The sequence below is a fragment of the Bactrocera neohumeralis genome, chromosome 5 (genome assembly GCF_024586455.1).
Source record: "Bactrocera neohumeralis isolate Rockhampton chromosome 5, APGP_CSIRO_Bneo_wtdbg2-racon-allhic-juicebox.fasta_v2, whole genome shotgun sequence".
Lineage (NCBI taxonomy): Eukaryota > Metazoa > Arthropoda > Insecta > Diptera > Tephritidae > Bactrocera > Bactrocera neohumeralis.
Genome location: NC_065922.1, coordinates 52,510,804 through 52,537,253, shown reverse-complemented (window position 1 = coordinate 52,537,253; position 26,450 = coordinate 52,510,804). Strand labels below are relative to the sequence as shown.

The window sequence follows — 26,450 nt, the reverse complement described above, 5'->3', positions numbered from 1 at the left end:
TAGACCACTTGACGTGGCTTGACCCTAGGTGAAGTGGTGTGAACTCAAGCATGATTTCAAATGCTACCGTCGGGCATATGCTCATTGCACCCGACATGCAGATGCAGGCAAGTCGTTGCAGCTTCGATAGTTAGAGCCCTACCGAAGTCTACAAAGCTTTTGAGCTTCAAGCCACCGCCCCATACGTGATTATGGACGATCATGGTGTACAACCAACTAACAATCCTTGGCTTGCTTTAGTCCCTTCAACCTGCTGCTTCCACTGTAGAATGGAATCCAACGTGAGACCAAGATATTTTACCATGTTGGTCATCTCTACCTTTCTGCCCCCAAGGGTTAGGTTTCTGAGCTCAACCCCACCGCCCCAACCTTAAGCCGGGTTCACGAAATTTCCTCTAGCTATAATAATATATCTTTGTATCGCCCTAATATATACACACGATTATGCTATTAGACAAAATATTTGAGGGGAAAGTTGCCACCTGTTTGCAAAATTATCTTCAAGAATTGTATATTATTTAATTTTTTTCGAACCGCCCTAATACATAATCACATACGTACTTACAAATGTGCATAAATGCGTTAGTTTACATACATATTTACATTTATTATATTTCTACATTTATTTTTTTTCAGCAAAGAAACACAATAACAACAAAATTGCAAAGGTAAGTCACCATCGGCACGCTCTTCTTCTTATTATTGTCACATGCCAGCTGCTGCATGCCTCGCCATAGGAAGTAGCTATTGAAAGGCTTTCAATATTATGTTTAGCTTGCGTCAAGTTGACTGTGTGCTGATATTGCAGCAACCTCAAATCCCGAATCCCATGCAGCATGCCAGGATGCGACTTATGCTCTCCAGTCGCCTGCCAGTTTGTAACGGCATTGCTTTTTTATTAAAATTCTGCACATTTCTCGGTGGATATTACATAATGGTGTGGCTATGCAACTCAGTGCATGCAAAGTTCATTTCAAATGTTTATCCAATATCTTGCGTTGAGGTGTACAGCAGCGGTAGATATCATATTTGATGTGGTAATAATGCGATGAATATTAGAAAATTTCAATTTTTTTTTTGCACAAAAATGAGAACGAATTTGTTTTTGGTTTCTCCACCACTAGATACTCTTGACTAGCCATTCTGTGGAAGCTCACACAAATAAGTCGGTAAATATGTACATGCAACTGACAGGTGAATTTCCACCACTGCGTAGACTCGTGCTGTGCGCATCTGCTCTTCGAAAGAGTATTTTGGTAAAATATTAAAAAAATATTTTTATTAAAATTATGGCAGTTTTCTCGGTGCGAACGAAACCACCAGGCATACATACAAACATTATACATGGATGTTATGTCATAAAATAGTGAAGTGTTTAAGCAAACTCGAATTGGAAATTCTTTCAAACTGTTGCTTCAAGCAAACCGAGACATATTTATGTGTTTGAATAGAAATGCTTCGAAAAAAATTGTACATTATAATTAATAACAGCTGATCGGTTTAACAAATATTGAAGGGTTAAAGTGAAATATTGTGCAATAAAAGTTTATTTAAAACAAGAAGAAATGATATTATAGAGTTATCTTGGGCAATAATTCGAGCCAAATTTCATGAAGATATCTCGTCAACTGAAAAGGTTTCCCATACAATAACTTGGCTTAAATCGTTCAGTTGGCAGCTATATGCTTTAGTAGCCCGATACCGATTGCTTGAGAGAAAAGAACGTACTATATAAACATTTTCAGAGGAATATCTCCAAAACTGAGGGATTAACTCGCATGCTACTATAAGCCAAAAATAGTAAGACTTTGTTCATAAATTTAAAATTATCGATATAGTCTTCAAAATCTATAGTATGTCGTACTCCTCAAAGTAGTCCCTATTGGCCACAATACGCTTGTGCCAATGTTTTTTCTAAATCTCGAAACAGTTGATAAAGTAAATTTCCGGAATAGTCTTCTATGCGCGTAGCTATTCACTTTTAATGCCTTCAATTGACTCAAAATGGTTTACACGGAGCGATCGTTTGCGTTTGCTGAATAGCCAGAAGTCACACGGAGCTAAATCGGGCGAATACGGTGATTGCGGCACGATATTGGTTGGAAGTTTGACAAAAAACTCACGAAGAATCAATGCAGTAGGTGACGGTGCATTATCGTGGTGCAAAAAAAAAGAGTTGTCGGCCCATATTTCAATAGTATTCCTTGTTCACAGTTTGGCCGCACGGAAGGAATTGGAGTGCACTACACCGATAATCGAAGAAAACTGTCGACATAACCTTGATTTTGACTTGCATCGACGTGGTTTTTCGATAGCGATATTCGGTCGATTGATCGTCTGTATCCAGGTCATAGATCCAAGCCAGTAATAATACGTATCATGACATCCTGGTAGGGGGAAAGCATTGTTTCACTGACGTTAAAGCGACGCTGTTTCTCCAAAAAAAATTAGAGATTTTGGAACCAATCGTGATTTTACTTTTCTTAGGCCCTAATGATCTTTCAAAATAGTTTTAACTGATCCTTCCGATATTCGAACGATGCAGTAAGATCTCTAACTGTTAATCGTCGATTCTCAAGCGCTCTGTCACTAACAGTCATACCAACCGAGAGAACAAATATTTCGACTAATGGGCTTTCGCACAAAATTTAAATTAAAAAGTATTACTATTTTTTACCCACGGTAGTATATATAGACAGGCGAACGGACAGACGGACAGAGGGACAAGGCTAAATCAACTCCGCGCTTTTCTTTTATAAATTTAATATAAATTTTGGAAGATCTCCGACAGATATTTTTGGGTGTAACAAACTTAATGTGACCAGTTGAGGGCATAATAAGAGCGAAAGCGCTAATTTGGAGATTCTCACATTCAGTATGGACTAAAAATAGATATGGGCCGATGCTAATTTGTTGTAAAAGAGCAAGAATAAAAATTTAGCTTGGCTGAGGGACTAGTTCGTGGAGGCGAACATGGCTACATCGACTTGTTAGTAATCTGTCTAATTTCCGTTACGTCTTAAAACTTGAATAAATTTATTTGAATCAACTAGGTCTGTACCGGTATTGCAGCCCAAGCTCCTTTCATTGAGCCTTTTAGGTATTTGATAGTGTTAAATTTTCGGCCTTTAGTATAACTTCTTCCTAGAATACCACAGAGACTTTCCGCAGGGTTTAACTCTGGACTACGAGTGGGCCAGTAAAAAAGTGGAATATCTGGAAAACTCCTTTATTTTCCTAAAGTTATGAATTAGAGCAGTATCTTACTGAAAATAAAGTTAAGACCGACCTTTGAAACTTTTTTATATTTTATTTAATATAGCTTGTTCCATTCACTATTCCTGATTCGAATTTGCTTTCAATTTAAGATCTCGACTTGGCGCATTAGTCGTTCCATACGTCAGTTCGAGTTGCTGCGAACGGTGCGGATCGACTTCCCATGGTCTTCAAGTACACTCAGCTATGGCTGCTATATTTTCTTCATTCCGGTCTATTCGATTGAATATTATCTAATAATGTACTATATGCTGGACTTCAAGTCCGATTACGTTGACCATAAGTTGAGCGAAGCGCTCGAAACACATTCTTTACGTGAACGTGAACGTGAACGTGAATTTTCATAATAAAATTGAACGAATTGCAAACATTGTTCAGGCGTTAGTCTCTCCATGATGAAATGCCAAAAGATACTGCACAAAAATAGCATGACAGCTTGACACGACTCACTCGTGATCTATCAAAAAAGGCTATTGAAAAAGATACATACTTGGATCACTCGTTATATATAGACTTGTTTTCAAAAAAATCCTCGAAATTTTATTTTTCATAATCCTCTCGTTGATTATGCTCATTAAAAGTTTGGAATATTTATATTTGTACAATATTTCGATTATTATTTATGCAATACATTTATAATTCTCTATTACATTTTTTACAAAGAAGATATAAGAGTATAGAAAATAACGACAAACAGCTTTTGATTCTTTTAAATCATATCTCCCATTGGTTTCATTATGAGCTCGTGGATTAGTACATTTGATGGCTGCGAGAGCACATACATAACGGCGCCTGAAACGTTTTCTGGTGTAAGAATTTTACCATCGACAATCTTTTTTTGGGCTTCTGTTATTAGTTCCGTATCAACCAGACCCGGACTGATGCTCTGGAAATAAAATGAAATATGTAATAGATATGAAAATAATAAATATTTTGTAATATTCACTATAGCGTATTAAAGCTAAGAATATTGGCAAATATGGGGTTAAGCCAATAGTTTTATTCCCCGATTTTTCAACTAAATATTAAATAACATTTTAAGTTTTCTGACTAGAACTTTACGTTATTCTGCCTTTGTAGATCAGGTTTTAAGGATTGCGTGATATGCACATAGTGAGGTTTCGTAATGTTTTGTTATCCACAGTCTTTGTCTATTCCACCGTACTTACTTACTTAGATAAGTTCCTGTGTGAATAGTGCCCTTCAGCCTATTATTCAAAACTACTAAAAAAGACTTTGAAAGGTCTCACTTCCTTGAGGCACCGATACCTCCTTACACCGACAATAATCTATATCGGTGTCTAATTTCGATTTCAGCCGATGCGCACGGATGACTAAATATTTGACATGAAATATATTTCAATCTAGTAATATTAAAAGTGTTTTCATGTCCGATTACCTTATCCTTTTGAACCTTCCCTGAAAAAGTACACTAGCTCCTTCCCCAAAGGTTTCCCCATCCACATGTAACTCGCAGGTATGAGAACGGAAAAGGGTCTCAGGGTATCCATACTCGTTATCATCCCAATAATAACCATCTTTGATTTTACTCGCAACCTTCGCATTCAAACACCTACCGGCTACGTCTAGAAGTGATTTACTTCTGGGGGCAAAAAATAGTAAGAATTTTTCATTGAAATTTCGCACGAAAACCCATTCGTCGAAATATTTTTATACTCTCGCAACAAAGTTGCTAAGGAGAGTATTATAGTTTTGTTCACATAACGGTTGTTTGTAAGTCCTAAAACTAAAAGAGTCAGATATAGGGTTATATATACCAATCAGGTGATCAGGGTGACGAGTAGAGTTGAAATCCGGATGTCTGTCTGTCCGTCCGTCCGTCTGTCCGTCCGTCCGTCCGTGCAAGCTGTAACTTGAGTAAAACTTGAGATATCATGATGAAACTTGGTAAACGTATTTCTTGGCGCCATAAGAAGGTTAAGTTCGAAGATGGGCAAAATCCGCCCACTGCCACGTCCACAAAATGGCGAAAACCGAAAACCTATAAAGTGTCATAACTAAGCCATAAATAAAGATATTAAAGTGAAATTTGGCACAAAGGATCGCATTAGGGAGGGTCATATTGGGACGTAATTTTTTTTGGAAAAGTGGGCGAGGCCCCGCCCCCTACTAAGTTTTTTGTATATATCTCTGAAACTACTATTGCTATGTTAATCAAACTCTATAGAGTCGTTTCCTTCAGGCATTTCCATATACAGTTCAAAAATGGAAGAAATCGGATAATAACCTCGCCCACCTCCCATACAAAGGTTATGTTGAAAATCACTAAAAGTGCGTTAACCGACTAACAAAAAACGTCAGAAACACTAAATTTTACGGAATAAATGGCAGAAGAAAGCTGCACCCAGGCTTTTTTTTTAAATTAAAAATGGATGTGGCCTCGCCCACTTATGGGCCAAAAACTATATCTGAGGAACTACTGGACCGATTTCAATGAAATTCGGTATATAATATTTTCTTAACACCCTGATGACATGTACGAAATATGGGTGAAATCGGTTCACAACCACGCCTTCTTCCAATATAACGCTATTTTGAATTCCATCTGATGCCTTCTCTGTATAATATAGTATATACATTAGGAACCAATGATGATAGCGGAATAAAACTTTACAAAAATACGGTATTTGAAAATATGTAAATGACGTATAATGAAATCTCGATTATCACTTTATCATGCGAGAGTATAAAATGTTCGGTGACACCCGAACTTAGCCCTTCCTTACTTGTTATTACTGGCGATGAGTCTTGGGTCTATGCTTATGACAAATCGGCCAAATAACGTGGCAAAGATGAGCCGATGCCGAAAAAATCACGTCAAAGCAGGTCAAAAATTAAGGTTAGGTCGACAGTATTTTTTGATTATCGAAGTGTGACTCGCTCCGACTCCCTTCCGACCGGCCAAACTGTCAAAAGAGAATACTATTTCAATATTATGCGCCGTTTGCGCGAAGCTATTCGTAAAAAGAGATTACGGTCCGACAACTCTTGACTTTTGCACTAAAGTAAAGCACCGTCGTACACTGCATTGATTCTTTGTGAGCTTATCGCAAAATTTTCAACCAATATCGCGCGGCAACCACCGATTTGCCTAATGTAGCTTCGAGTGACTTCGGCAAGCTCAAACAACTGCTAAGGATAAACTGTAAACTGTGTGTAAAGACTTTAAACGTGAATCGCTAGGCGAATTGAAGTTTATTCCAGGAATTGACTTTAACAACTGTTTCGAGAATGGGAGAAAAACGTAGGAACAAGTGCAAAGTCGGGTTACTTTGAGGGAGAAATTACTGATATTGACGAATAAGTTGTGAGTTTTTATGTCATGAACAGAATCTTACTATTTTTGCTCATAGTAGTAGGTAAAATAACCTTGATTGTAAATTATGGTGTGGTCGTCTGTACTACAATTCTCACTAAAAATCATAGTTATACAGTTTGACTAGCTTGACTTCTGTATGCGTAATGATTCCCAGCCTATCCCCAGCATAAGTATTTCACCGAAAAAGTACACTTAACAATTTTACTAGGAAAGACTAAACCTTTAAGCTCACATTGCAGATTTTCCGTATAAACGCTCGGCACACAAGGAAGCTAAATGCTTTAACCTTTCCGCTAAATTGCTGCACTTTACACTTGATTCCATTTAATTTTCACTTTTACTACACAAAAAGTTGAGAGTCTGAAAATTGAAATTTAAATCCGACATTTTTCCATGCGCCCTCAACGTCCGCCCAGCAACCCGTACTCACCGTCACCTTCACACGGGTGCCCAACTCTTTGAACTCCTGCCGATAAATCTCGTTAATCGCTGTCAGCGCGAACTTGGTGGCCGGGTAAATGTTCAAGGTCGGCATGTGGCCCGGTATCACCGGCACCTTGTGTCCACAAATGCTATTTATCAATATCACATGACCGTCGATACGATGCGCCCGCATAGCGGCAAACACATGGCGTGTACAATTGACCACGCCCATAACATTCGTTTGCAACACCTCCTGCACCTCGCACTCGGCCATCGTGGCCAATTGGCCGGAACGCAAGCAACCGGCATTGTTGACCAACACATATACGGGTCCATGGTCGCGTATGATGCGCGTAAATGTCTCCGTCACATCCTGTGCATCGGCAATGTTGCATTTAATGGCGTGAAGGCGCGCACGCTGCTCGGCGGTGGGCAACTCTTGGCGCAACGCTTCGACGCGTTCGTAACGTCGCGCCAAACCGATAACAATTAAACCGGCTGCAATTAGATCGCGCACAATGGCGGCACCAATGCCCGAACTGGCGCCGGTCACCACCGCCAATTTCGCTTTTAATTGCTCCATTAGTGTTTCGCTGAAGTGAAGTTCGCAGAGTAGGCCTGAAATTCGTTTGCACTGCACAAAGGTACAACCAACTCGGCCAAATGCCGTTGCTTTACTGGAATATAAAATTTCAAGTGCACTACATTTTAAATGCAAAATTAAAGTTTACTTGCGGCAGAAGGTGCCGCGGTTGTGGCGAGCATATATGAAAGTAAAAATGTGAAACTTGTCATTCGCTCAACGCCACGAAAGCCGCAAAACAGCTTTCGATGCTGTAAGACTCTTATGCACTTAATCTGCCGCTATCAATTTTCACAGTTATATCAATGTCTATATGTATGCCCGCATCACTTGTAGGCAAATGTGCAAAAAGTGAAATCGCTGAGGCGAAATAAAAATGCAACAGAAGTAAGGAGGAGCTAAGCTGCAGTTCGAACAAAAGTTTGTCAACATTTTTTTTACTTGCTAACCGATAGATAAAACAATAAAAAACTTTCGACAGACGGAAGCTTGATACCCTTCTCAAATACGAAGATTACTTAAAAGAACTGTGATAGGTCAGTTTGTATGGTAGCTATATGCCACAGTGGTCCGATATCGGCCACTCCGACAAATGAGCTGTTTCCTCATAAGAAAAGTACGGGCGCAAAATTTCAGAACGATATCTCAAAAACTGAGGGACTATTTCACACATATACAGGCAGGCGCACAGAAAAACAGACGAATAAATCGGCTCACCTAGTCACGCTGATCATTTATAAAGGGTGATCCATTTCGAGAATCCCTGCTTTTTTAAAGAAAAAACACAGAAACTTCAAATTTAATTGGAATATTTACTATAATTCGAAAGAACATTCTTTGACATTCATTTTTTGAAGATTATCTCTTTCAAATGTTGGCCGCGGCTAAGTCTCAGATGCTCCATCCGTTGAGTCCAATTTACGATGACTCGTTGGAGCATTTCGACTGACACGCGTGATGTTTTGCTCCACGGCCTGAATCGCAGCGTGATTGTCCGCATAGACTTTAGGCGTTAAATATCGCCACAGGAAAAAGTCTAACGATCTTCTTTGCCAATCGACCGGACCAAAATGTTGATGTGTGGAAAGTTGTGCCGTTTTGTTGAAACCAAATGTCGCCGAGGACTATGAGGCAGAAGCTCCATAGAGATGTTTTCAAAATAATTACATTTCAAAGTTTTGAAATTGAGATTTAATACACGTACCACTTGGATTGATCTATTGAATAACGTTTTAATTGTAGACATAATAAGAACCACTCGTAAAAAAGTAGCATACTTAGGATTTAAAGTACAAGGCCTAGTAAAAATAAATCCATTATTTTTGCACTAAATTGAAAGATATATTTAGTTTAGTTAAAATTATCCCATTTATGAGCAATACTTAGCACCATTTACTTCGATATCTTCTTGGCATTTTGTGGGTACCTTCGAACCGCCACTCTCATCGAAAGCCTCATTCATATTCGAAGAATCCATTTTCATAAGATTCTCTGGAGGTGAATTTTTCAGCAGCAAAATCATTTGCGATAGACAGTAACAGGTAGTAATCACTAGGAGGATGCCTTCTGGCGAATCACTACAGAACCGTGTGGCCTGGCGTTGTCCCGATGGACTACGTGGTCCAATTGTTGACATTACAGGCCCGAATTAACAGGTCGCAGGTGGTTCACCTTTCATCACTAGTAACCATAAGCTTTAGAAGTGAATCGATTTTGTTCACCACCGATTTGCATATTGGGTTCATAAGCTTTGTTCTGCTCACCAGTGTAGTACCCACACATCGAGCTCCTTTTTATATGCAGCCTTGTTTAAATCATCCTGGTTAAGGAAAACAGTACATAACAGTTACAGTTACATAAAGATCGGTTTTAATTTTTTTGTCGATATTTTCCATAATCAGCTTACCAGAGAGCGGTGCATCGACATCAAAATTGCCGAATCAAATTCGGCGAAGCCACAATTTTGTGTGATTTTAACAGAATCAATCAAAATCAAGACTAATGACATACAAGGTGCGTTCCGAAGTAAACAGGACTTTAAAAAAAATAGAACAAATGGTTTTTCGGCAAAATCAATTTATTTTATTCAAAATAGGCTCCTTCTGCTTCAATACAGCTTTTTGCACGGTCCGAAAGCATGTCGAAAGAGTGTTTTAGCTCGTTGGCCGGTATGGCCGCCAGTATGCCGGTGCAAGCCTTTTGAATGGCCTCTACGTCTGCATAACGCTTTCTTTTCATGGGCAAATGCATTTTTCCGAAAAGGAAGAAGTCGCACGGTGTCATATCAAGTGAATACGGGGAGTGGTTAATGGTTAAAATGTTGAATTCTGAGCAATTTTTGGTCGTCAGCCAATTTGAGCGGAACAAACCGTGCACACACCTTTCGTAAGCCCAAATGTTAAGTGAAAATGCGAAAAATCGATGTTTTGGAGATGTTCAATTTCATTTCCATGAATTTCAAAGATGATTTCGGCTGATTTTTGATGAATTCACGCACAGTTTCGAAGGAATTTCCGGTGATCACGGATTTTGATTGGGCCACATGTTGATCGTCATTTATGTCCTCACGACCACTTTGAAAACGTTGAAACCACACGTGCACTCTGCTACGGGATGGGCAATCATCGCCATAAACTTGTTTCATCAATTGAAACGTTTCGGTAAAAGTTTTACCAATTTTAAAACAAAATTTAATGTTGGCTCTTTGTTCGAAGCTCGTTTTCGCACCGATAACACAAACATACTGACACTTAAAACGCAATAACTTCACTTCCAATCAATGAAATGTCTGGACAATCGATAAAGGTAGCAGGTTCTAACCTACCAGTCGACATATAGAAGGGGCCACCAGGGGGGTTAGATTCAAAAAGTCCTGTTTACTTTGGAACACACCTTGTATGTATGTCATGACAAAAGTTACTTCACTGAAAATGAAATAACTCAGGAACTAATGATCCAACAGCTATCAAATTTATACACGCGCCTTTTGAAGGTTAGGAGTAACTAAAAATCATATGGCCATCTGTGCATGAGACCGAGGAATTTTCAATTGACTTGTTATATTTTATTTTTTTCATAACGGATTTATTTTTGCTAAATTTAATATTATGTGTATAAATCATCGATAGGTACTACGAAAATAGATCTTCCATACAAAAGTCGTAGTTGAGCCTGTGTCCATGAAAATAACAAGGAATTTTGTTTGATTTTTTTGTAATTTCTCAATATTTATTTCATCAATTAACTATTAAATTCATAATATGTATATATGCTTTTACGGTAATATTTATAAGTATTTATGTATATATATATATATTTATGTACTATGTATAACACATGTAGTTTTTATTTACTTTTTACTTATAAGTACAGCTTATTCTCATATAATCAATACCCACACGCCGGAATACACCTCACTTCACTAAAATGCTCAACCGAAACGATTACAAATCTTCAATCTTTAAGGAATCTACAATGCTTAGTTTTAGGCGAAAATTTTGTCTCAAATGGTTTTAGTTAGTAAGTTACTTTAGTTATTTTCTTCTAATCAAGGGATTTTAGTTTCTTGTTATTTTTTTTGCAATGCATACTATGCCATTGGATTACTTAGTCATTTTACACAGTATTCTTGATTTTTTGTTTTTTTTTTGGAATTTTATTTCATTTCTAAACAGCAGTTGTACATTTTAAAAAGTTTAGCATATTTCTTCACTCTCCACACTTGCGCGTTATCACTTAAACTCGTATGTTTTGTATATAGGTTTGTATAATTTTATTTATTTTTTAACTTTACTCTATAAGGAAATACATTTCACTTAAATTATCCGTCTGTATTTAGCTGTATACATCGATTCAATGGGCGCTTTTAATCGATTTGCATGCATTTATTTAAGTTTTTTATTAGCGAACATAACAGTTATTTTTAGTAGAATTTATTATTATTTACATACACCAGTTGGGCGTGGAACTCAGGGTTTGATTTGAAATTTTCTTCTAGTTCACTGCACAAACACCTCACTGTAGTGTAGAGAAATCGAATAGTTTATACTGTGCAGAATATGTAAAGAGGCAAAATTAGTTGAATAACTAATACATGAATTTATGCCGAGCTGCTATTAATAAACTAGAGGCATATATTTTATCTGTGGAGCCATTTTTCATACCCTGAACAGGGTATATTAAGTTTGTCACGATGTTTGTAACACCCAGAAAGAAGCGTCGGAGACCCTATAAAGTATATATATAAATGATCAGTATGTTGAGCTGAGTCGATTTAACCATGTCCGTCTGTCTGCCCGTCTGTATATACACGAACCAGTTCCTCAGTTTTTAAGATATCTTTTTGAAATTTTGCAAACGTCATTTTCTCTTCAAGAAGCTACTCATTTGTCGGAACGGCCGATATCGGACCACTATAACATATAGCTGCCATATAAACTGAACGATCGGAATCAAGTTCTTGTATAGAAAACTTTCACATTTGACAATGTATCTTCACCAAATTTGGTATAGATTATTTTCTTAAGGCAACAATGTAGTCTCCGAAAAAATAGTTCAGATCGGATTACTATAGTATATAGCTTCCATACAAACTGAACACATAGTTACTAATAGAAATGCACCTGTGAAGGGTATATTAGCTTCGGTGCAGCCGAAGTTAACGTTTTTTCTTGTTATATCTACAGTAGGCAAATATGTTGTCATTCGAACAGGCTGGTTGTTATTGTAGCGGTTATCTAAACCTTTTATGGTGTCAAGTTTAGTTATCTAACGGAAGATCTTACAAGCGATTGTGATCAAGGGGTTGCTAAATGTGCCGGTTTGAGTGAATATACAATTAGCACGACGAGTTTTGTAAACCATGGAGGTCTTCATATATAAGCCTTTATATATAAGGGTTCCTTTTAATATATAACAGACATTTCCACCAACTCAAAATTTGACTTTTCATATTTCGATCTCTCGAGGTGATAATTCTTGTCCCGAAAATTCGCTATCCTCAAGTACTCCATTCAAATATCCATACCACAAACCTAAGTTTCAAGACTACTCGCATAAGTCCTAATACAAAAGTTAAGGAAAATTAGACACCATACATAATTGTTACCAGAACTTTTTTGTTTTTTTTTGTGTATATAAAGATACAGTGTACTGTGAACGTTGCGATAACTAAACGGTCAACATTTTTGATTGAAATTAGTTATAATTATAGTAGACGACCAGAACAGGTTAGCTCAACACTGGTAACTCATTTTTGGAGATATTTATTCATACTGCAAAGGTATCAATGTTCCAATTTATGTGTGGTTCGTATTTTGAAAGATATCGGCTTTATTTGTTTAAGAAGTACTTTTTCATAGAAAAATAATAAAAAAACAAATTAAATCATTCCATGGACATCAAGAACAATCCATAGAGCAGACTTCTTCGCGTTTACGTCCCAAAAACTTTAAGAAATGGCCTGAGAAATTACATCTCCTTCAAAGCCATATATAAATACAGCTCGCTAAAATAAATTTCGGTCAAAGAAAAATATCTTTCCGAACTGAACTTTGGAAAACTCTTATCGTACTTATATCAACGATCTTTCTGGAATCATAACACATTTTATTACTAGAAATAATATTAGTACGAGAACTATAATCGTTTTTTAGCAAGTTATACATCCATTGAGATAACACTGCTATTCAACCCCTAGACTTTCATGATAGATTGGATTAAATGCGATCCGAGTTGTGTCAATTTATATGCTTTAGAAGCACAGATGTTTCCACATTATACCTTCATACAGTTTGAGGAATAAAAGCTGAAAAGGTGCTTAAGATTGAGTTCAGGAATAGCATAGAACTCATTTAGAAAAACTTTTGGGATTCAGTAAGGTACTGCTTTATACTAGTATCCGCTGAGCTGCCTCATCGCTAAGAGCAGAAACCGCAGCTAAAGGCGGTACAAGTTCCCATGTTTTGATCCCATGTTTCGATAACTAACATGTCAGCGCTGCTAATTGAAGCAAGCACTTGCTTTCTTCGGAAAATTGTACCAAAACTGTTTCAGAGATTCCCTGCACTGCAGCGAAGCGTGAGTTTATGAACCGAGTATGTACTTTCTGAGGTCTGGTTAAACATACAGTTGAAATTTACTTTCTAGAAATCGCAATATTAGCTCAGTATTTTTGTTTTACATTTAAATGTTCACTATTTTCAAATTTAATGTATTTTTATTTGATTTTGCTGGAACTTAGGATCCATTAACGTTGCAATTAAATTCGTTTTACAATAATAACATTCAGATACCTCATTTAATTTAAAATTTTTTTTTATTTTATTTTTTGTATTCTATATTTTAAGTCTTAACTTTTTTCATGCACATTTGGAAAGAAAGAAACATTAATCGCTTTTTTAATTTTGTTAAATTTAATTTAATGCCAACATCGTACAATCAGAGTTGCTTTTTGAACTTTTTTTAAATTTAATTTTTAGTTTTTGTGTTTTTGTTTTTAAGTTACATTAATGCTTAGTGTAATGTATTGTGTTTTAATAGTTTTCTTTTTCAACAATTTGTTGTTATGTAATAAACTAATTCAGCTTTATTCAGTTTGAGTTCGCATTACACTGTGCAACAAATTTGCGGTATTTCTTTGGGGCATGTATCATATAAATATGTTGGTTATCGGCAACAGAAATTATAAACTCATGCTGCAGTGTCAAGTCAAAAATTATTTACAGTGGTGCGAAGCTTGCATTATTTTGGTCAAAAATTTTTGGAAGAATATGATAAACTGATTGTGTGAAAATGAAATTTTGTTTTACCTCAGCAAGCTGTACTGCAATTTTGTGAGATATTCTTTATCGGAAAATGTTAACTCTCTAATGCATATAAGGGTCAAAATCCTTTTTTACGTTTATTTCAGTACTAAAGTTTTTAGAAGTATTTTTTTCCACTAATGAATTATATTAAGACTCTGCGAGATATTTCTTACCAGAAAATGTTAACGCGCTAAGGCATAAAACGTATCTTTTTGACCTCTTTACCATTTTTTCTCAGTACTGAAGTCTCTGGAAGTAATTTTCCATCTAATGTATTGTACTAAAATTCTGCGAGATATTCCTTACCACAAACTGTTAACACTCTAAAGAATAGATCGGGCACTTTTGACGTTTTTTCTTTTTTCAGTTCTAAAGCTTTTAGGGTTAATTCTCTTAGAAAATGTTAGCCCTCTAATGAAAAGCACGGTTTCTTTGACCTTTGTCCATTCTATTTAGTACTAAAACTGTTCGCAACATTTTTTTCCAGCAAGTGTTAACCCTCTAATGAACAGTACGGGTAATTTTGAACTTTTTTTTGCGGAGAAAAGGCTAGATTATTATTTTCGGAGAAAAATTGAAAGTTTGAAGCGTTCAATAAAATATTTCTAAACAAAATTGACTAGATGCTATTGTAGGCAAGCAAGCCTCAAGCGCTAAAAAAATTAAAATTCGAATTTCATATGTAACGTTAAGGTTTGTATGATTAGCTAATACTTATTTTTGGTGACCCACTGTGAAAATTGCTTAAAAATATTTTAAAGAATACTTCTCACCCACATGTAAATTGCTAAAAACTACTTTTAGAGCGTTATTCGAAAACAAGGTCAAAATTACCCCTCGGAGTATTTAGCGGGTTAATATGTTAGAGTGAAAATGTTCTCCGGTAAATATCTGTGCGCTTTGAAGCAAGTAAGCAACATTAATTCTATGCTCTACCGAAGTTCACACATTTTTTTACTAAATTTTTTACCAAAAAATCTCAAACTTTGTACCACTGTAACAGAATTTTTCTCGTGGCTTCCTAAAAGGTGCTGCTAAGCTTTTTTTATTGCCATCGTCTGCTAACTTTTCCCACCACAATATTATACGCCTCTATAATTTCTTTGTTACAGCGCCCCCAGCATATTTGTTGCACAGTGTGGTCTGAGCGTAGAATAATAATTAATTTGTGCCAATTCTTTGATCTATTGTTGCCGCCGATTGAAAGCAGCCTATTTATTTGCTTACATACATATGTATGTATATGTGTATATATATTTACGTAGGTATGTGTGTGTATGCATGAGCTTTGCTTTTAGTTACATTGATTGCTTCTATTTATATATGTATTTCTTATAAATGCTCCACGGTAAGCTGAGCAGTTGTTCAGTAGTATTTGATATTTTGGTTTTGTGTTTCATTTTTCAGTTTTCAGTTGTTCATCAAGCGTTAGCGCTCATAAGCTTCTTATTAACTGTTATGTATACACATACATAGATTTTTTTGGAAACATTTACATATTCAATATTTTGCTTATGCAATTTTCCTACTACACCTACCATATTGTATGCGTTTATTTTTGTTGTTGTTATTTTTATATGTTGACATGTTGTAGTCTTAGCTTGTTCTTGTTTAAAGTTACATATATTCATAAGTTTTACGAGTAGTTTATGCAATTAAGTATTTTTCAGCAGCACCACAACGGATTTCCTCATTCACTCGAATGAATTTGTTTAATGTCTTTGCTATGCTACTCACACTAATAACCATTATATGTATGTTTATGATATTAAAATTACCTACAGATGTGTAAATTAACAATGATCAACATTTTACAGTTTATTTATAACTATGCAAGTTTGTATGTATGTATGATCGTGAACGACTGTCGTTACATAGACGAGTAATAGTATCTTTGTATTTTTACCATATATATGTATGGTACCATATATGAACGAATATATGTATATGTATTTACTAGTAAAATTTATACAGAGAAAAATAGGTTTATACCTAGAAAAATTTTATTAAAAAATGGCAAATATAACTGGTTAAAGCATATAAATAATAATATCCAAAAATAATAAATGAATGAACTATCCTATGCTCCTGCTCAGGATCAGTTTTTTGAACGCATACTCCAAAAGCTTATCAGAAATTGTTAAGAAGTTCTACAATTTTTTTTTCTAAGCTTCAGACCTTACAACCTCTATATATGACATTGATTACAGAGCCCGAAGTTTCCCACCAATTGTTCTCTGCCATATGGGTTTCGAGCTATCGTCGAATAATGGTTTTTACAAAGGAAAAAAGTGTCAAACTAAAATCTCCAATAGCCACAAAATCGAGAAAAATAAATTATATATCAGTTTAAGCATCATTAAACTAACACTTTTCGTAACTTCCATCATTAAACTATCAACTTTTCGTACCTTATTCATTTTTCGAAAATTTACTACAAATATTATCAGAAATAATTAAAACGGTCTACAAATCGTCACCTAAAATGCAAATAACGTATCACTTTTCAGAAATATACAGGTGAAGGAAAACCTTTGTAATAGAAACCACTCACATTGAAACAAAATTTGAGTTTTGGCCTTAAATTGGGTATATATTGGTTATATAGTGGTTATACCTGACTGCGGAGGCTGAAAATTTTATACTTCATCTATGTAACATGATGTGGTGTATCGTAAGCAATAAAAACTAAATTTCGATTTTTTGATGATACGTTGTTTTGCAGAAATATTTTTTAAAATAACTTTTTGAACGAATTACAACTTCTAATTGAGCAGAAAGTCTGCAGTTTCTCACAATTTGTTTACTGTCGAGATATCGTCGAATATCACGGAGGAAAAACTGTCCAACTAAAATATCGAGAATACGCAAACACGTCTTAAATAAAATGCAATCAACTTCCGCTTTCTTCATTTCTTCCTACTTTTCGCGCTTTCTTCATGTTATGAAAAATTTACAAATTTTCGAGTTCATATAAAGATCTGAAAAAATTGGCAATCGTGCTTTTAATGATTTCGAATAAGTTTCGATTTATATCCCAAATTCTTTTTCATTTTAATGACCTTTAATTTGCTGCATCGTTTGCCTTAATCGACTAACGGTTTTTTGAAACATAAGAAACATTTCTCTTGAACCTTTTCTAAAAAAAATAGATAAATGCAGAAAGCTAGATATTGACAACACATATACAAATTCTGAATATTTTCGGCCTTAGTAATAAAGTCGATAAAGGAATGATCCAGTTTTGGAATATTTTTTAATTTTATTTGACTGTAAGCTGGTGTAAGAATCTTTATAAAAGCTTAAAAATTGTTTATTTAAATAATTTGAATTATGTTTGATATGTTTAGGAAGTAAATCATATTTATAACTCACTTTAAGAAGTATCCCTTTGGACACTATGTTCATTCCCAGAGTTACAACCCTCTATTTCATGTCGCCCAGTAATTCAACTGATTTTAGGTTATCAAACGCTTATTTTCTCCTAAAAATGTATTAAACTCGATTTTTTTGCACACTTGTTCGTGGTAGCGGGTAAAAACCGCATTAAAGGTGCCCGCAGAGTGTCAAGACGAGCCGATCGCATCTTGCCATTAACGCAACACGTGAATTTCCGCTCGGCTCGGTTTGAAACGTTTACTCTGCGATCACCCTAAGAATTAAATGTATAGAAATGTCTATTTCTTCTATAGAAAACTTCAATCCTTTTCTTTCTATTTCTTCTATACAGATTTTAAACCATTTTCTTCTATAAACATTTCCATCCTTTTATTTGCAAAATGGTATCAAAGTTCACATGAAACATTGGAGCTAAAGTTTGAAGTACTAGACATTTGTAAAATCACTTCTAAAGAACATCTTGAGATAACATTTGGTTATTTTTTGCAATAAGTTAAATTGTGTGGCACCATCTTGTCTTTGAATGAATTCGCCGAAGCAATTAAAATTCGAAATGCGGTATATTTTTTCAAATTTTGGAAAAATTTTAAATTCATCAAAACAGTTCTTTGCTCCACGTATGTGCCTGGGAAACTTTTTAACTTTTTCCTGATCAAAATTTATTTTAATTATAAATTGTTGTATAAACTAAAAATTTGTTAGAATATCTCGGATAAATAATAAATCGAAATTTATTCGAAATCATTAAAAACACAATTGTTAATTTTTTTCAGATTTTTATAAGAATTTATTATATGTAGAAGCATGAATCTCACTTTTTCAAAAGTTATCAGTCCACACCTACCTAAAAATTTGGATGTTCGACAATTTTGTCTCTGATCTTAAGGTAAAGCTTTCGAAACACGACTGAAGAACTGCGGGATGGTTTGTGGTCTAACAGATAACAACCTACTGGCACCATATGCGAGCCGGATGGATATAAGTTAGGACGATACACGCCGAAAATGCAAGGAAGCGGCATTAAGAGACGCTAAGATACCCATGCTTCACTTCAGACTTATCTAGAACTCATCCTAGATATTTAGGAGTTTTGCAGTTCAAAAGATTAGATGAAGTATCTAGTTTAGACATCAAGTTGTTCTTAAAGTTTGCAAAAAGCGTTGACGAATACTTCAGCTCAAAACAAACTGTACCTTCAGCTGGCAAGCACCTGTGTTTACTCAACCGACTTTTCACAATAATAGCTTAGCAGAAATTGCAATATTTCTAGACAAGTCTGTCACCGCTCATTATTTTTGCTTTTAACATATAGCACTGGCTTTTTACCTTTAAAAATTAGCCTACTTCACGATTTTGTTTCTTTATAAGAGCTTAAAGAGTTAAAAAGACAATAAGCCAGTTATCTAGTTATAAATAATTTCTAGATAACAAATATTAGTGCTAAAAGTTTGAAGGGTTACTTTTAGTAAATAAATGGTACTGATTGTTCCAGTGATCCTCAGGATCTGCTCTCCGAGACTTTGAATACGTTTTTTGGAAGTTTTGATCCAAAAACAGGAACCTTAATACATCACGCGTGTCATTCTCCAATTACCAGTCGAAATGCTCGAACGAGTCATTTAAAATTGGACCGTGGCCAACATTTGAAAGTGATAATCTTCAAAAAATAAATACCAAAAAATGTTCTTTCGAATGTTAACAAACATTCCCGATTAAATTTGAAGTTTAAGTGTTTTTTTTATTAAAAATGTAGGGAACCTCGAAATGGATCACATTAACTTTGCCAAATTTATCCAAAGTAAAATTCTTACTCAGTCATGAGCAAACTTTTTGTTCGAATTGAAGGAATGTAGTAGTCATTGAGAATTTCCGAGCGCATTTTTGCCAGCTAAAAGCTACACATAAATACCTCAACCATTTAGAAACAACCTAAAACTGTTAAGACTCTGTATTCGCAAAGCGTCTTGCCAATAGGTTTAGGAAAGAATTAGGTATTTTTGTAAGTGTCTGTATGACATTTCCTTATCAATGAATAGAATTCTTATTTTGATTGGAATTACTGGAAAAAATATGGATAAAACATCGCAAGATTCCAAAAGCTTTTTTCTAGCGACTTTTAGTATACAAATTGCTTATAATAGCAGATATTCTTGCAAATACTTGAGTAATTGAAATACGCTTGTGAATAAGGCTGCTAAAATTACGATTTCTTAATAAACTAACCTCACTTTTGAATAAATTTAAAAAACAAGTTTTAATGGACAATAGCAAAATGTCAAAAATTAGATCTTAAAATAATAAAAATGGGTAACTTATTAAATTTAGTGTTATTAACAAACAAATAGTAATATGTATTAACACAATTTAATATATTATAATTTTATATAATTTTTATTTATTTTTTTTTTCAATTTTTATTTTTGGTTTGATAACTGTAATAGTTTTCAGTGCTTATGTAACTTTTAAACGAATATTTTCACTTTAAATATCAATAAATAATACTTTAAGGCTTATTTCATAAATAAAATTAATACACGCTTATATATAATTTCAATATTAATTAGTGCAAGTGCTTCGTTTGCATAAACTCATTAATTTTCAAAGTGAAAAACTATAAATTAATATAATTGAATACGATGCATATACACATATATATATTTTGTAATCTTTGTAATCATAACTTGTTGTAACAATTAAAGCGTAAAAGTTATATAAATATACCTGATATTTGCATAAGTCATAATTAAGTAAGTACATACATACATAATGCAATAATAGAGTTTCTACGTATGTATGCATGTGTGTGTTTATGTGTAGACGCTTCGCTGAAACGACAAACGCGTGCTCTTCAAATTCTTATTGTCCGCTAATATGTATGAGTACACAAGTATGTACATACGTATGCATGTATGAGTGTATGCCTTTAGTATATATTATATAATATATGAATTATGTACTATGTATATACTTCATTACTAACGCGCATTACAGTGTCCTTTCGAATTATGAGCGAAATAACTGTTTGCTATAATTTAATTTAAATATGTATGTGTTATATAATGTTATCCTTTTGAATATCCTTTAACTACGCGCAATACGAGTATATGCAGCATATAATACTATATTGCTTCGATGTGGTTGGTCTACAACGTTGCTGCCAGCATGAACTCAGAGGCTTTCATAACTTGTATTTTTTGCTACTTCTTTTTTTAACATAAGCGCCGCTTTTGTTTTTGCTATTTGAAGCTATGTTACACATGCCTTGCTTAAATACATATGATATTCTATGTTTTTCTATGTTTTTGTTCACCATCATAGAAAAGCACTAAAAATAAATACATATTGTTTGCTATGTTTTTCTATGTTTTTATCCACCATCATACAAATGGACTAGAAACAAATTCATATTTCTATATTTTCTACGTGCTTCCATGTATTTATAAACCATCAGAGAAATTAAGTGAATATAAATACATACGATTTTCTATGGTTTTTCAATGTTTTTTTTATGCGTTTATAAACCATCATAGAAGTGCGTTTTTCTATGTTTTTGTATGTGTTTCTATATACTTATAAAAAATCATCGAATTTCACTAGAGATAAATACATATGATTTTCTATGTTTTTCTATGTATTAATATGATTTTCTATGTTTTTCTATGTATTCATCCACATTATAGAAGCACAGCAGAAATGTATTCATATGTTGCTCTGTGTTCTTCTATGTTTTTCTATGTATTTACCCTTGGCCATAGAAATACACCACAAATTCATATGCGTTTGTTCTCGACGCAATGCTGCTGTCATTACTAACCTTTTAAAAATCAACTTGGTTATGTATCTAGATGTGTGTGTAAGCGTTTTTAACCATTACTTATGCTTTTTGCTTAATTTCTTTCTAGAATAGTACAGTTTTATTTGTTTTGCTATACATCACTGTGTGTATGTATGTTTGTATTTTGAGTAATTTTGTATATTTTTTTAAATTCATGCTTAATTCGAATCGGTATCCGAATCGCTTGGTGGCACAGGAGATGCCACAGGTTTAGGCGTTGGCTCCTCACGTATCGGGCGCGTAGCTGCCAAATATGCGTTTGTAGACTCGCCGTGTGTCGTCTCGATGCCAACCCTAAAATAATGGACGAGCATTAAATGAAAGGTTGAATTTTATTATACCATCTGATCAAATTTGACACGGACTGGTACATTTAAACCAAAAAAATTAACAACGAGTATACTTGAATTGAGCATACATTTTTTAGAAGCGTTTTGGGTCATTTCCTCAATAACTAACACAAATATTTGAGTGTCATAGGGCTTTCAGGGAATATCGTGAAGTTAATAACAATAACATCGAAAATATTAAAAAAAAAAAGGTTTAAAAAACATTATATTGGCATCAAAGGATCTCAACAACTCTTAACGATCGACTCAACTATTTTGTGAATGGAGGTTAGCGATGTAAAATTATCCCTATACTTAGAACTTTGGATATTCAAAATCAAAAACATGATTTCTTAATAGGACATTACAAGACTTACTTATATTCATGACGTGCCAAATAGCGTACATATTTCTCTGGCGGCTCATCGGAATCCGAATCTTGTACGCTCACCGAACGCACTGTTGTATGCGAGACCTGTGTCGCCGGCATTGTGAACTCAACGAAGGCGTAGGGCGCCAACTCGCTGGGTATCTGATCGTAGGAAGTTAACGCCATACGACAAACAAGCTGATGTGTGGTATAAGCGCCTAGAGAGTAAGTGAAAATCGAAACATTACTACAATTTACGCTCAAAAAAGTTAAAATCTTCAACAAACCTTGGCCTTCTTTTGGCAAACGTGGACAGCGCCAGACGATAGCGCGATGATGATGTTCGTATTTCGCTTGACCAGAAGTGACTTCAATAAGTGACTCTTGCAGCGTATCGACAGCGCCGAGAATGCGCTCAATGCCTTTGATTTTACCGGTTCGTCTATGAGCGGACTTAACGGAGCCATATCTGAAAGATTTTTCCATTACTTTCATGTAGTTTTGGTGTGTGTTAATTTGTTTATATGGATTGTACCAGTACTGTGTCTTACCTGAAGTGTTTCTCTACGCGGAACAAGTAGATCCAACATTCCGGTATGGGAAACCGTACCGAGACATCTTCGCATGGTATTTGTCCCAATTTGCGCGATGTAAAGCCCGGCACCAGTATGTCTGCACGCAACTCCACCTTATTACCAGTTACACACCATGTGGCCTTCAGTTGTAATGGAAGTTCGCGATTTTTGGGTGGACGCACACGGAAACGTAGTAACTCTATATAATTCGCATCCGGTGGCTGGAACCTATATTATACGAAAGCATATGTACATACATATATGGAAACTGAACAAGTTTCTTAAATGTGTAATTACTCACTTAATTGTACGCGTCTTCTCATACTCCTCCTGATTCACCACGCTGTGAAACTCTACAGCTTCCAAACGGATCCACTCTTCTGTGGCCACCGGTATGATGTCGTGTCGACCCACCACTTCTTTGCCTTGACGCCACATATCGTTTACGCCCAACTCGATTGAGGGCATACCTAAAAGTGAAAGTACTGCATTAGTCCAAAAAAGCCGGTTCTCTCTCATTTTCACTTACCCGTTAGAAAAGCTAGAAAGAAAAGACGTACACGCGCTATTTGCTTCAAAATTTTGCCCTCATAATCTTGTTCCACAACGATTTCGTCGACCGCCGTTACTTGTACCTCCTCCATTTTATATGTGAGCGCACGTTCACGCAACGCGGGCAATCGGAAGAGCGCCTCTTCGATGCAGATGGAGAACTGCTTCATATCCTCGTAATTCATTGAGCCAATTTTAAATAATTGCGACGACTGTGGTGCATGTTCAACCGGTAAGCCCAGCTTCTTCAAGTCACTACCGAACTCTTTCACACCTTCGTAATCACCCGCAATGGCATATTGTGCAAATTTCGTCAGCTTATTGGTAATACGTTCGGCTTTGGTTACTTGACCAGGTCGCACACCGGGACGCTCTTTATAGAAGATATATTGTAGTTTTATGGTAAAGATTTTGCCAAACTGATCGTATTGTTGTGCTCCAATCTCCGAGACGGAGTATGAAGGCTGCAGCGGCAATTCTTGGAATGGCTGTTTGTCTGAGACCTGATTAAGCAACTGCACTACGGGTACATCGTTCTGTATTACTAGGCGTACAAATATTTTCTTCCAAAATCTTTGGCCAGTTATCTTCTTTTTGTTTGGTTGACGCAATTGCATTTCCCAGCCGGGGCCGACATAGTTCAGACGCGGGAAATCTTCGAGCGGCTGCGAGACATCTTCGTCGAACAACGGCGTTTGTGGTGTATCCTGTGAGTCTGTGCGTTTTACTTTGTTTTCTTCACTTATCGCCGCCGGTGCCGGGAAGCCAGTGTCTTCGAAGGGATTGACAACAGGCGATGTATCGCTGGAAACTTGACCGACGGCACTACGAGCTGGTGGTGGCGGCGGTGCCAATTGTGGTGCAATTCCCTGTGTGCTTTCACCTTTAGGCCGTATTACGACATTGAATTCCTTGTCTACGGACTCAACCGAATCGGCACGTACTGGTGCTTTCATTGCGTAGAAGTCGTCATCCTCATTCTCGAAGCCATCGGTCACGCCAAAGACATTAGTTGCCGCAGCAGGTGAACCAAATGCACTGTCACCCCAAGCTAAAAAAAAAAAAAATGCGAAAATGAAAGGTATAAATATATAACATGACACTAGTCATAACCTACCGTCACCGCCTGAGGGAGTAACAGCACCCGAACCACCAAAGCCATCCAGTATGCTCACGTTATCCTTCTTAACAGAATCAAATTTGGCCGAGAAAGCGTCAAATTCATCTGGCTCGCTGGCAAAGATGTTATTAGCTGCGTATGAATTTACTGTGATAGCTTCTGGTTCAGGATCCGGTGCAAAAATATTAACTGGCACGGCAGAGGTTGTCATGGTGTCTGTCGCTGTAGTAAAGATGTTGGTCACCAGTGTAGGGTCAATATCGTCGACTGCAAATATATTCGTCACCGCAGAAGCCGGAGGATATGTCTCTTCTTCTTCGTCTGGACTAGCAAATGGATTTGCAGAGGCAGCACCACTGGGAACAGCACTAGCCGGTGCAAAATCCAGACCCGTATCCATTTGCTCAAACTCACTATTCTGCTGTTCGGTAATAGCCTCTAAAGATGACTCTGGCAGAGCCTGCGTGGTTGCTCCTGACTCCGTAGGAGGACTGTGATCGGAATCGACAGATGTAAAGGCTGCCGGTTCTGCAGCCGCTGGTACAACCTCTTTTTCATCTTTTTCTAGTTCTTCATCATCTTCGTCGGGACTTGGCTTGGTTTCAATGACCACCGGTGGTGCTGGTTTTACTGGCTCTGGCTCATCTTCATCGTCAGAACGTGGAAGATCTTCGACAGTCGTTATTTCAATGTCCGGAGTTGGTGCACGTGGTTTTGTGTCATCGACTACCAGTTCTTTTCTTTCCACATTATTTATCAACGATATGTTTAAATCTGCTGCCTGTGGTTGAGATGTAATATCGTGTGTGCTCTCATCAGGTCGAGTTAGCATAGAACTGAAAATAGGATCTTCTATTTCTTTATTCTGTTCGTCATCTGGCATTTCTGGTGAAGGTTCAAGTACAAGATCGTCGCTTAATAGATCTGGTTTGGATACTGGTTGTGCTGGCTTTTCAAACAGACTTAGTATGTCTTCCTTGCTCTTTGGTGGTGGTGGTTTAGATGGTTTGGTTGTGCCAAACATATCGAATAGATCTTCACTATCTGCCACCTCAGCAGCGGGCTGAGTAGCTGGCTCCGGAGCTGGGGGAGTTGGTCGTGGAGGTGGTTGATTGCGTTGCGCTGGTATGCCATTTGGTGGTGCCGGCCTTGGTGGTACTGGACGTGGTGGTGGTGGTCGCGGAGGTTGTTGCTTTGCTGGTGATGGCATAGGTGTTGCGCCATGTAAGCTAGGAATGGCTGTTGGCACACCGAAGGGGTTATCTGCACTATTGTTAGTACCACTACCGACTAGATCCATTTCGAATCCATGCATATTACCAGACGAACCACTATCTGATACGTCTAGCAAGTCTGCCAAACCAGAATCTGGTGTAGGACTGGGTGAATGTAAGTCACGCATTGAAACAGGACTAGGAGAACGAGTAGCTGGTATGCGACCGAGTAACTCAGAACTTGTCTCCTCCATTTGGTTAGAAACTGTATTAATAAGTTCTTGTGTTTGTGGTGGCACTGGCCTTGGTGGTGGACCTCTTTTAGAAGTTTCATCATCTTCTTCAGCTGTAGACTTAATGCTAAGTGCATCATCCTCCGCTTCGATAGTTGTGCCAAAGAAGCTCATCGCTGGATCAATATCCGACGCTGGTGCTGGACCGTCATCAGGTTCATCGCCAAATGCAAATGGATTCGATTGTCCCGAGAAAGGATTCTCTGTTTCTGCTTCACCCTCTTCAGCATCGACTTTTGTGAAGAAAGGGTTCGCTGTGGGATCGGCGTCAACGCCATCCAAGTCATCGTCCATCAAAAATGGATTCGCCATTATGGTTTATAGTAGGTTTGTAA

General features: G+C 36.4%; 2 protein-coding genes across 3 annotated transcripts; both read right to left on the bottom strand.

Moving 5' to 3' along the window:
* Nucleotides 1-3,866: 3,866 nt before the first annotated feature.
* Nucleotides 3,867-7,733, bottom strand: LOC126758028 (farnesol dehydrogenase-like). The gene is made up of 2 exons (XM_050472011.1): nt 7,047-7,733; nt 3,867-4,162 (listed from the first exon to the last, which is right to left on the bottom strand). Exons 1-2 carry the CDS (start codon nt 7,620-7,622, stop codon nt 3,986-3,988), a joined length of 753 nt encoding a protein of 250 aa, XP_050327968.1. The 5' UTR covers nt 7,623-7,733; the 3' UTR covers nt 3,867-3,985.
* Nucleotides 7,734-11,254: 3,521 nt separating this feature from the next.
* On the bottom strand, nt 11,255-26,427 carry LOC126758007 (protein stoned-B). 2 transcript variants are annotated; one of them, XR_007666807.1, is made up of 8 exons: nt 24,606-26,427; nt 23,466-24,539; nt 23,238-23,406; nt 22,913-23,164; nt 22,649-22,830; nt 22,369-22,579; nt 16,840-21,956; nt 11,255-16,808 (listed from the first exon to the last, which is right to left on the bottom strand). XR_007666807.1 is itself a non-coding variant. In XM_050471977.1 (7 exons), the coding sequence occupies exons 1-7, from the start codon at nt 26,425-26,427 to the stop codon at nt 21,821-21,823; spliced, it is 3,846 nt and encodes a 1,281-aa protein (XP_050327934.1). In that variant the 3' UTR covers nt 11,255-21,820. The 2 variants fall into 2 exon arrangements, 1 of the variants encoding a protein (XP_050327934.1); XM_050471977.1 differs by having other exon boundaries at nt 11,255-21,956.
* Nucleotides 26,428-26,450: the final 23 nt, after the last annotated feature.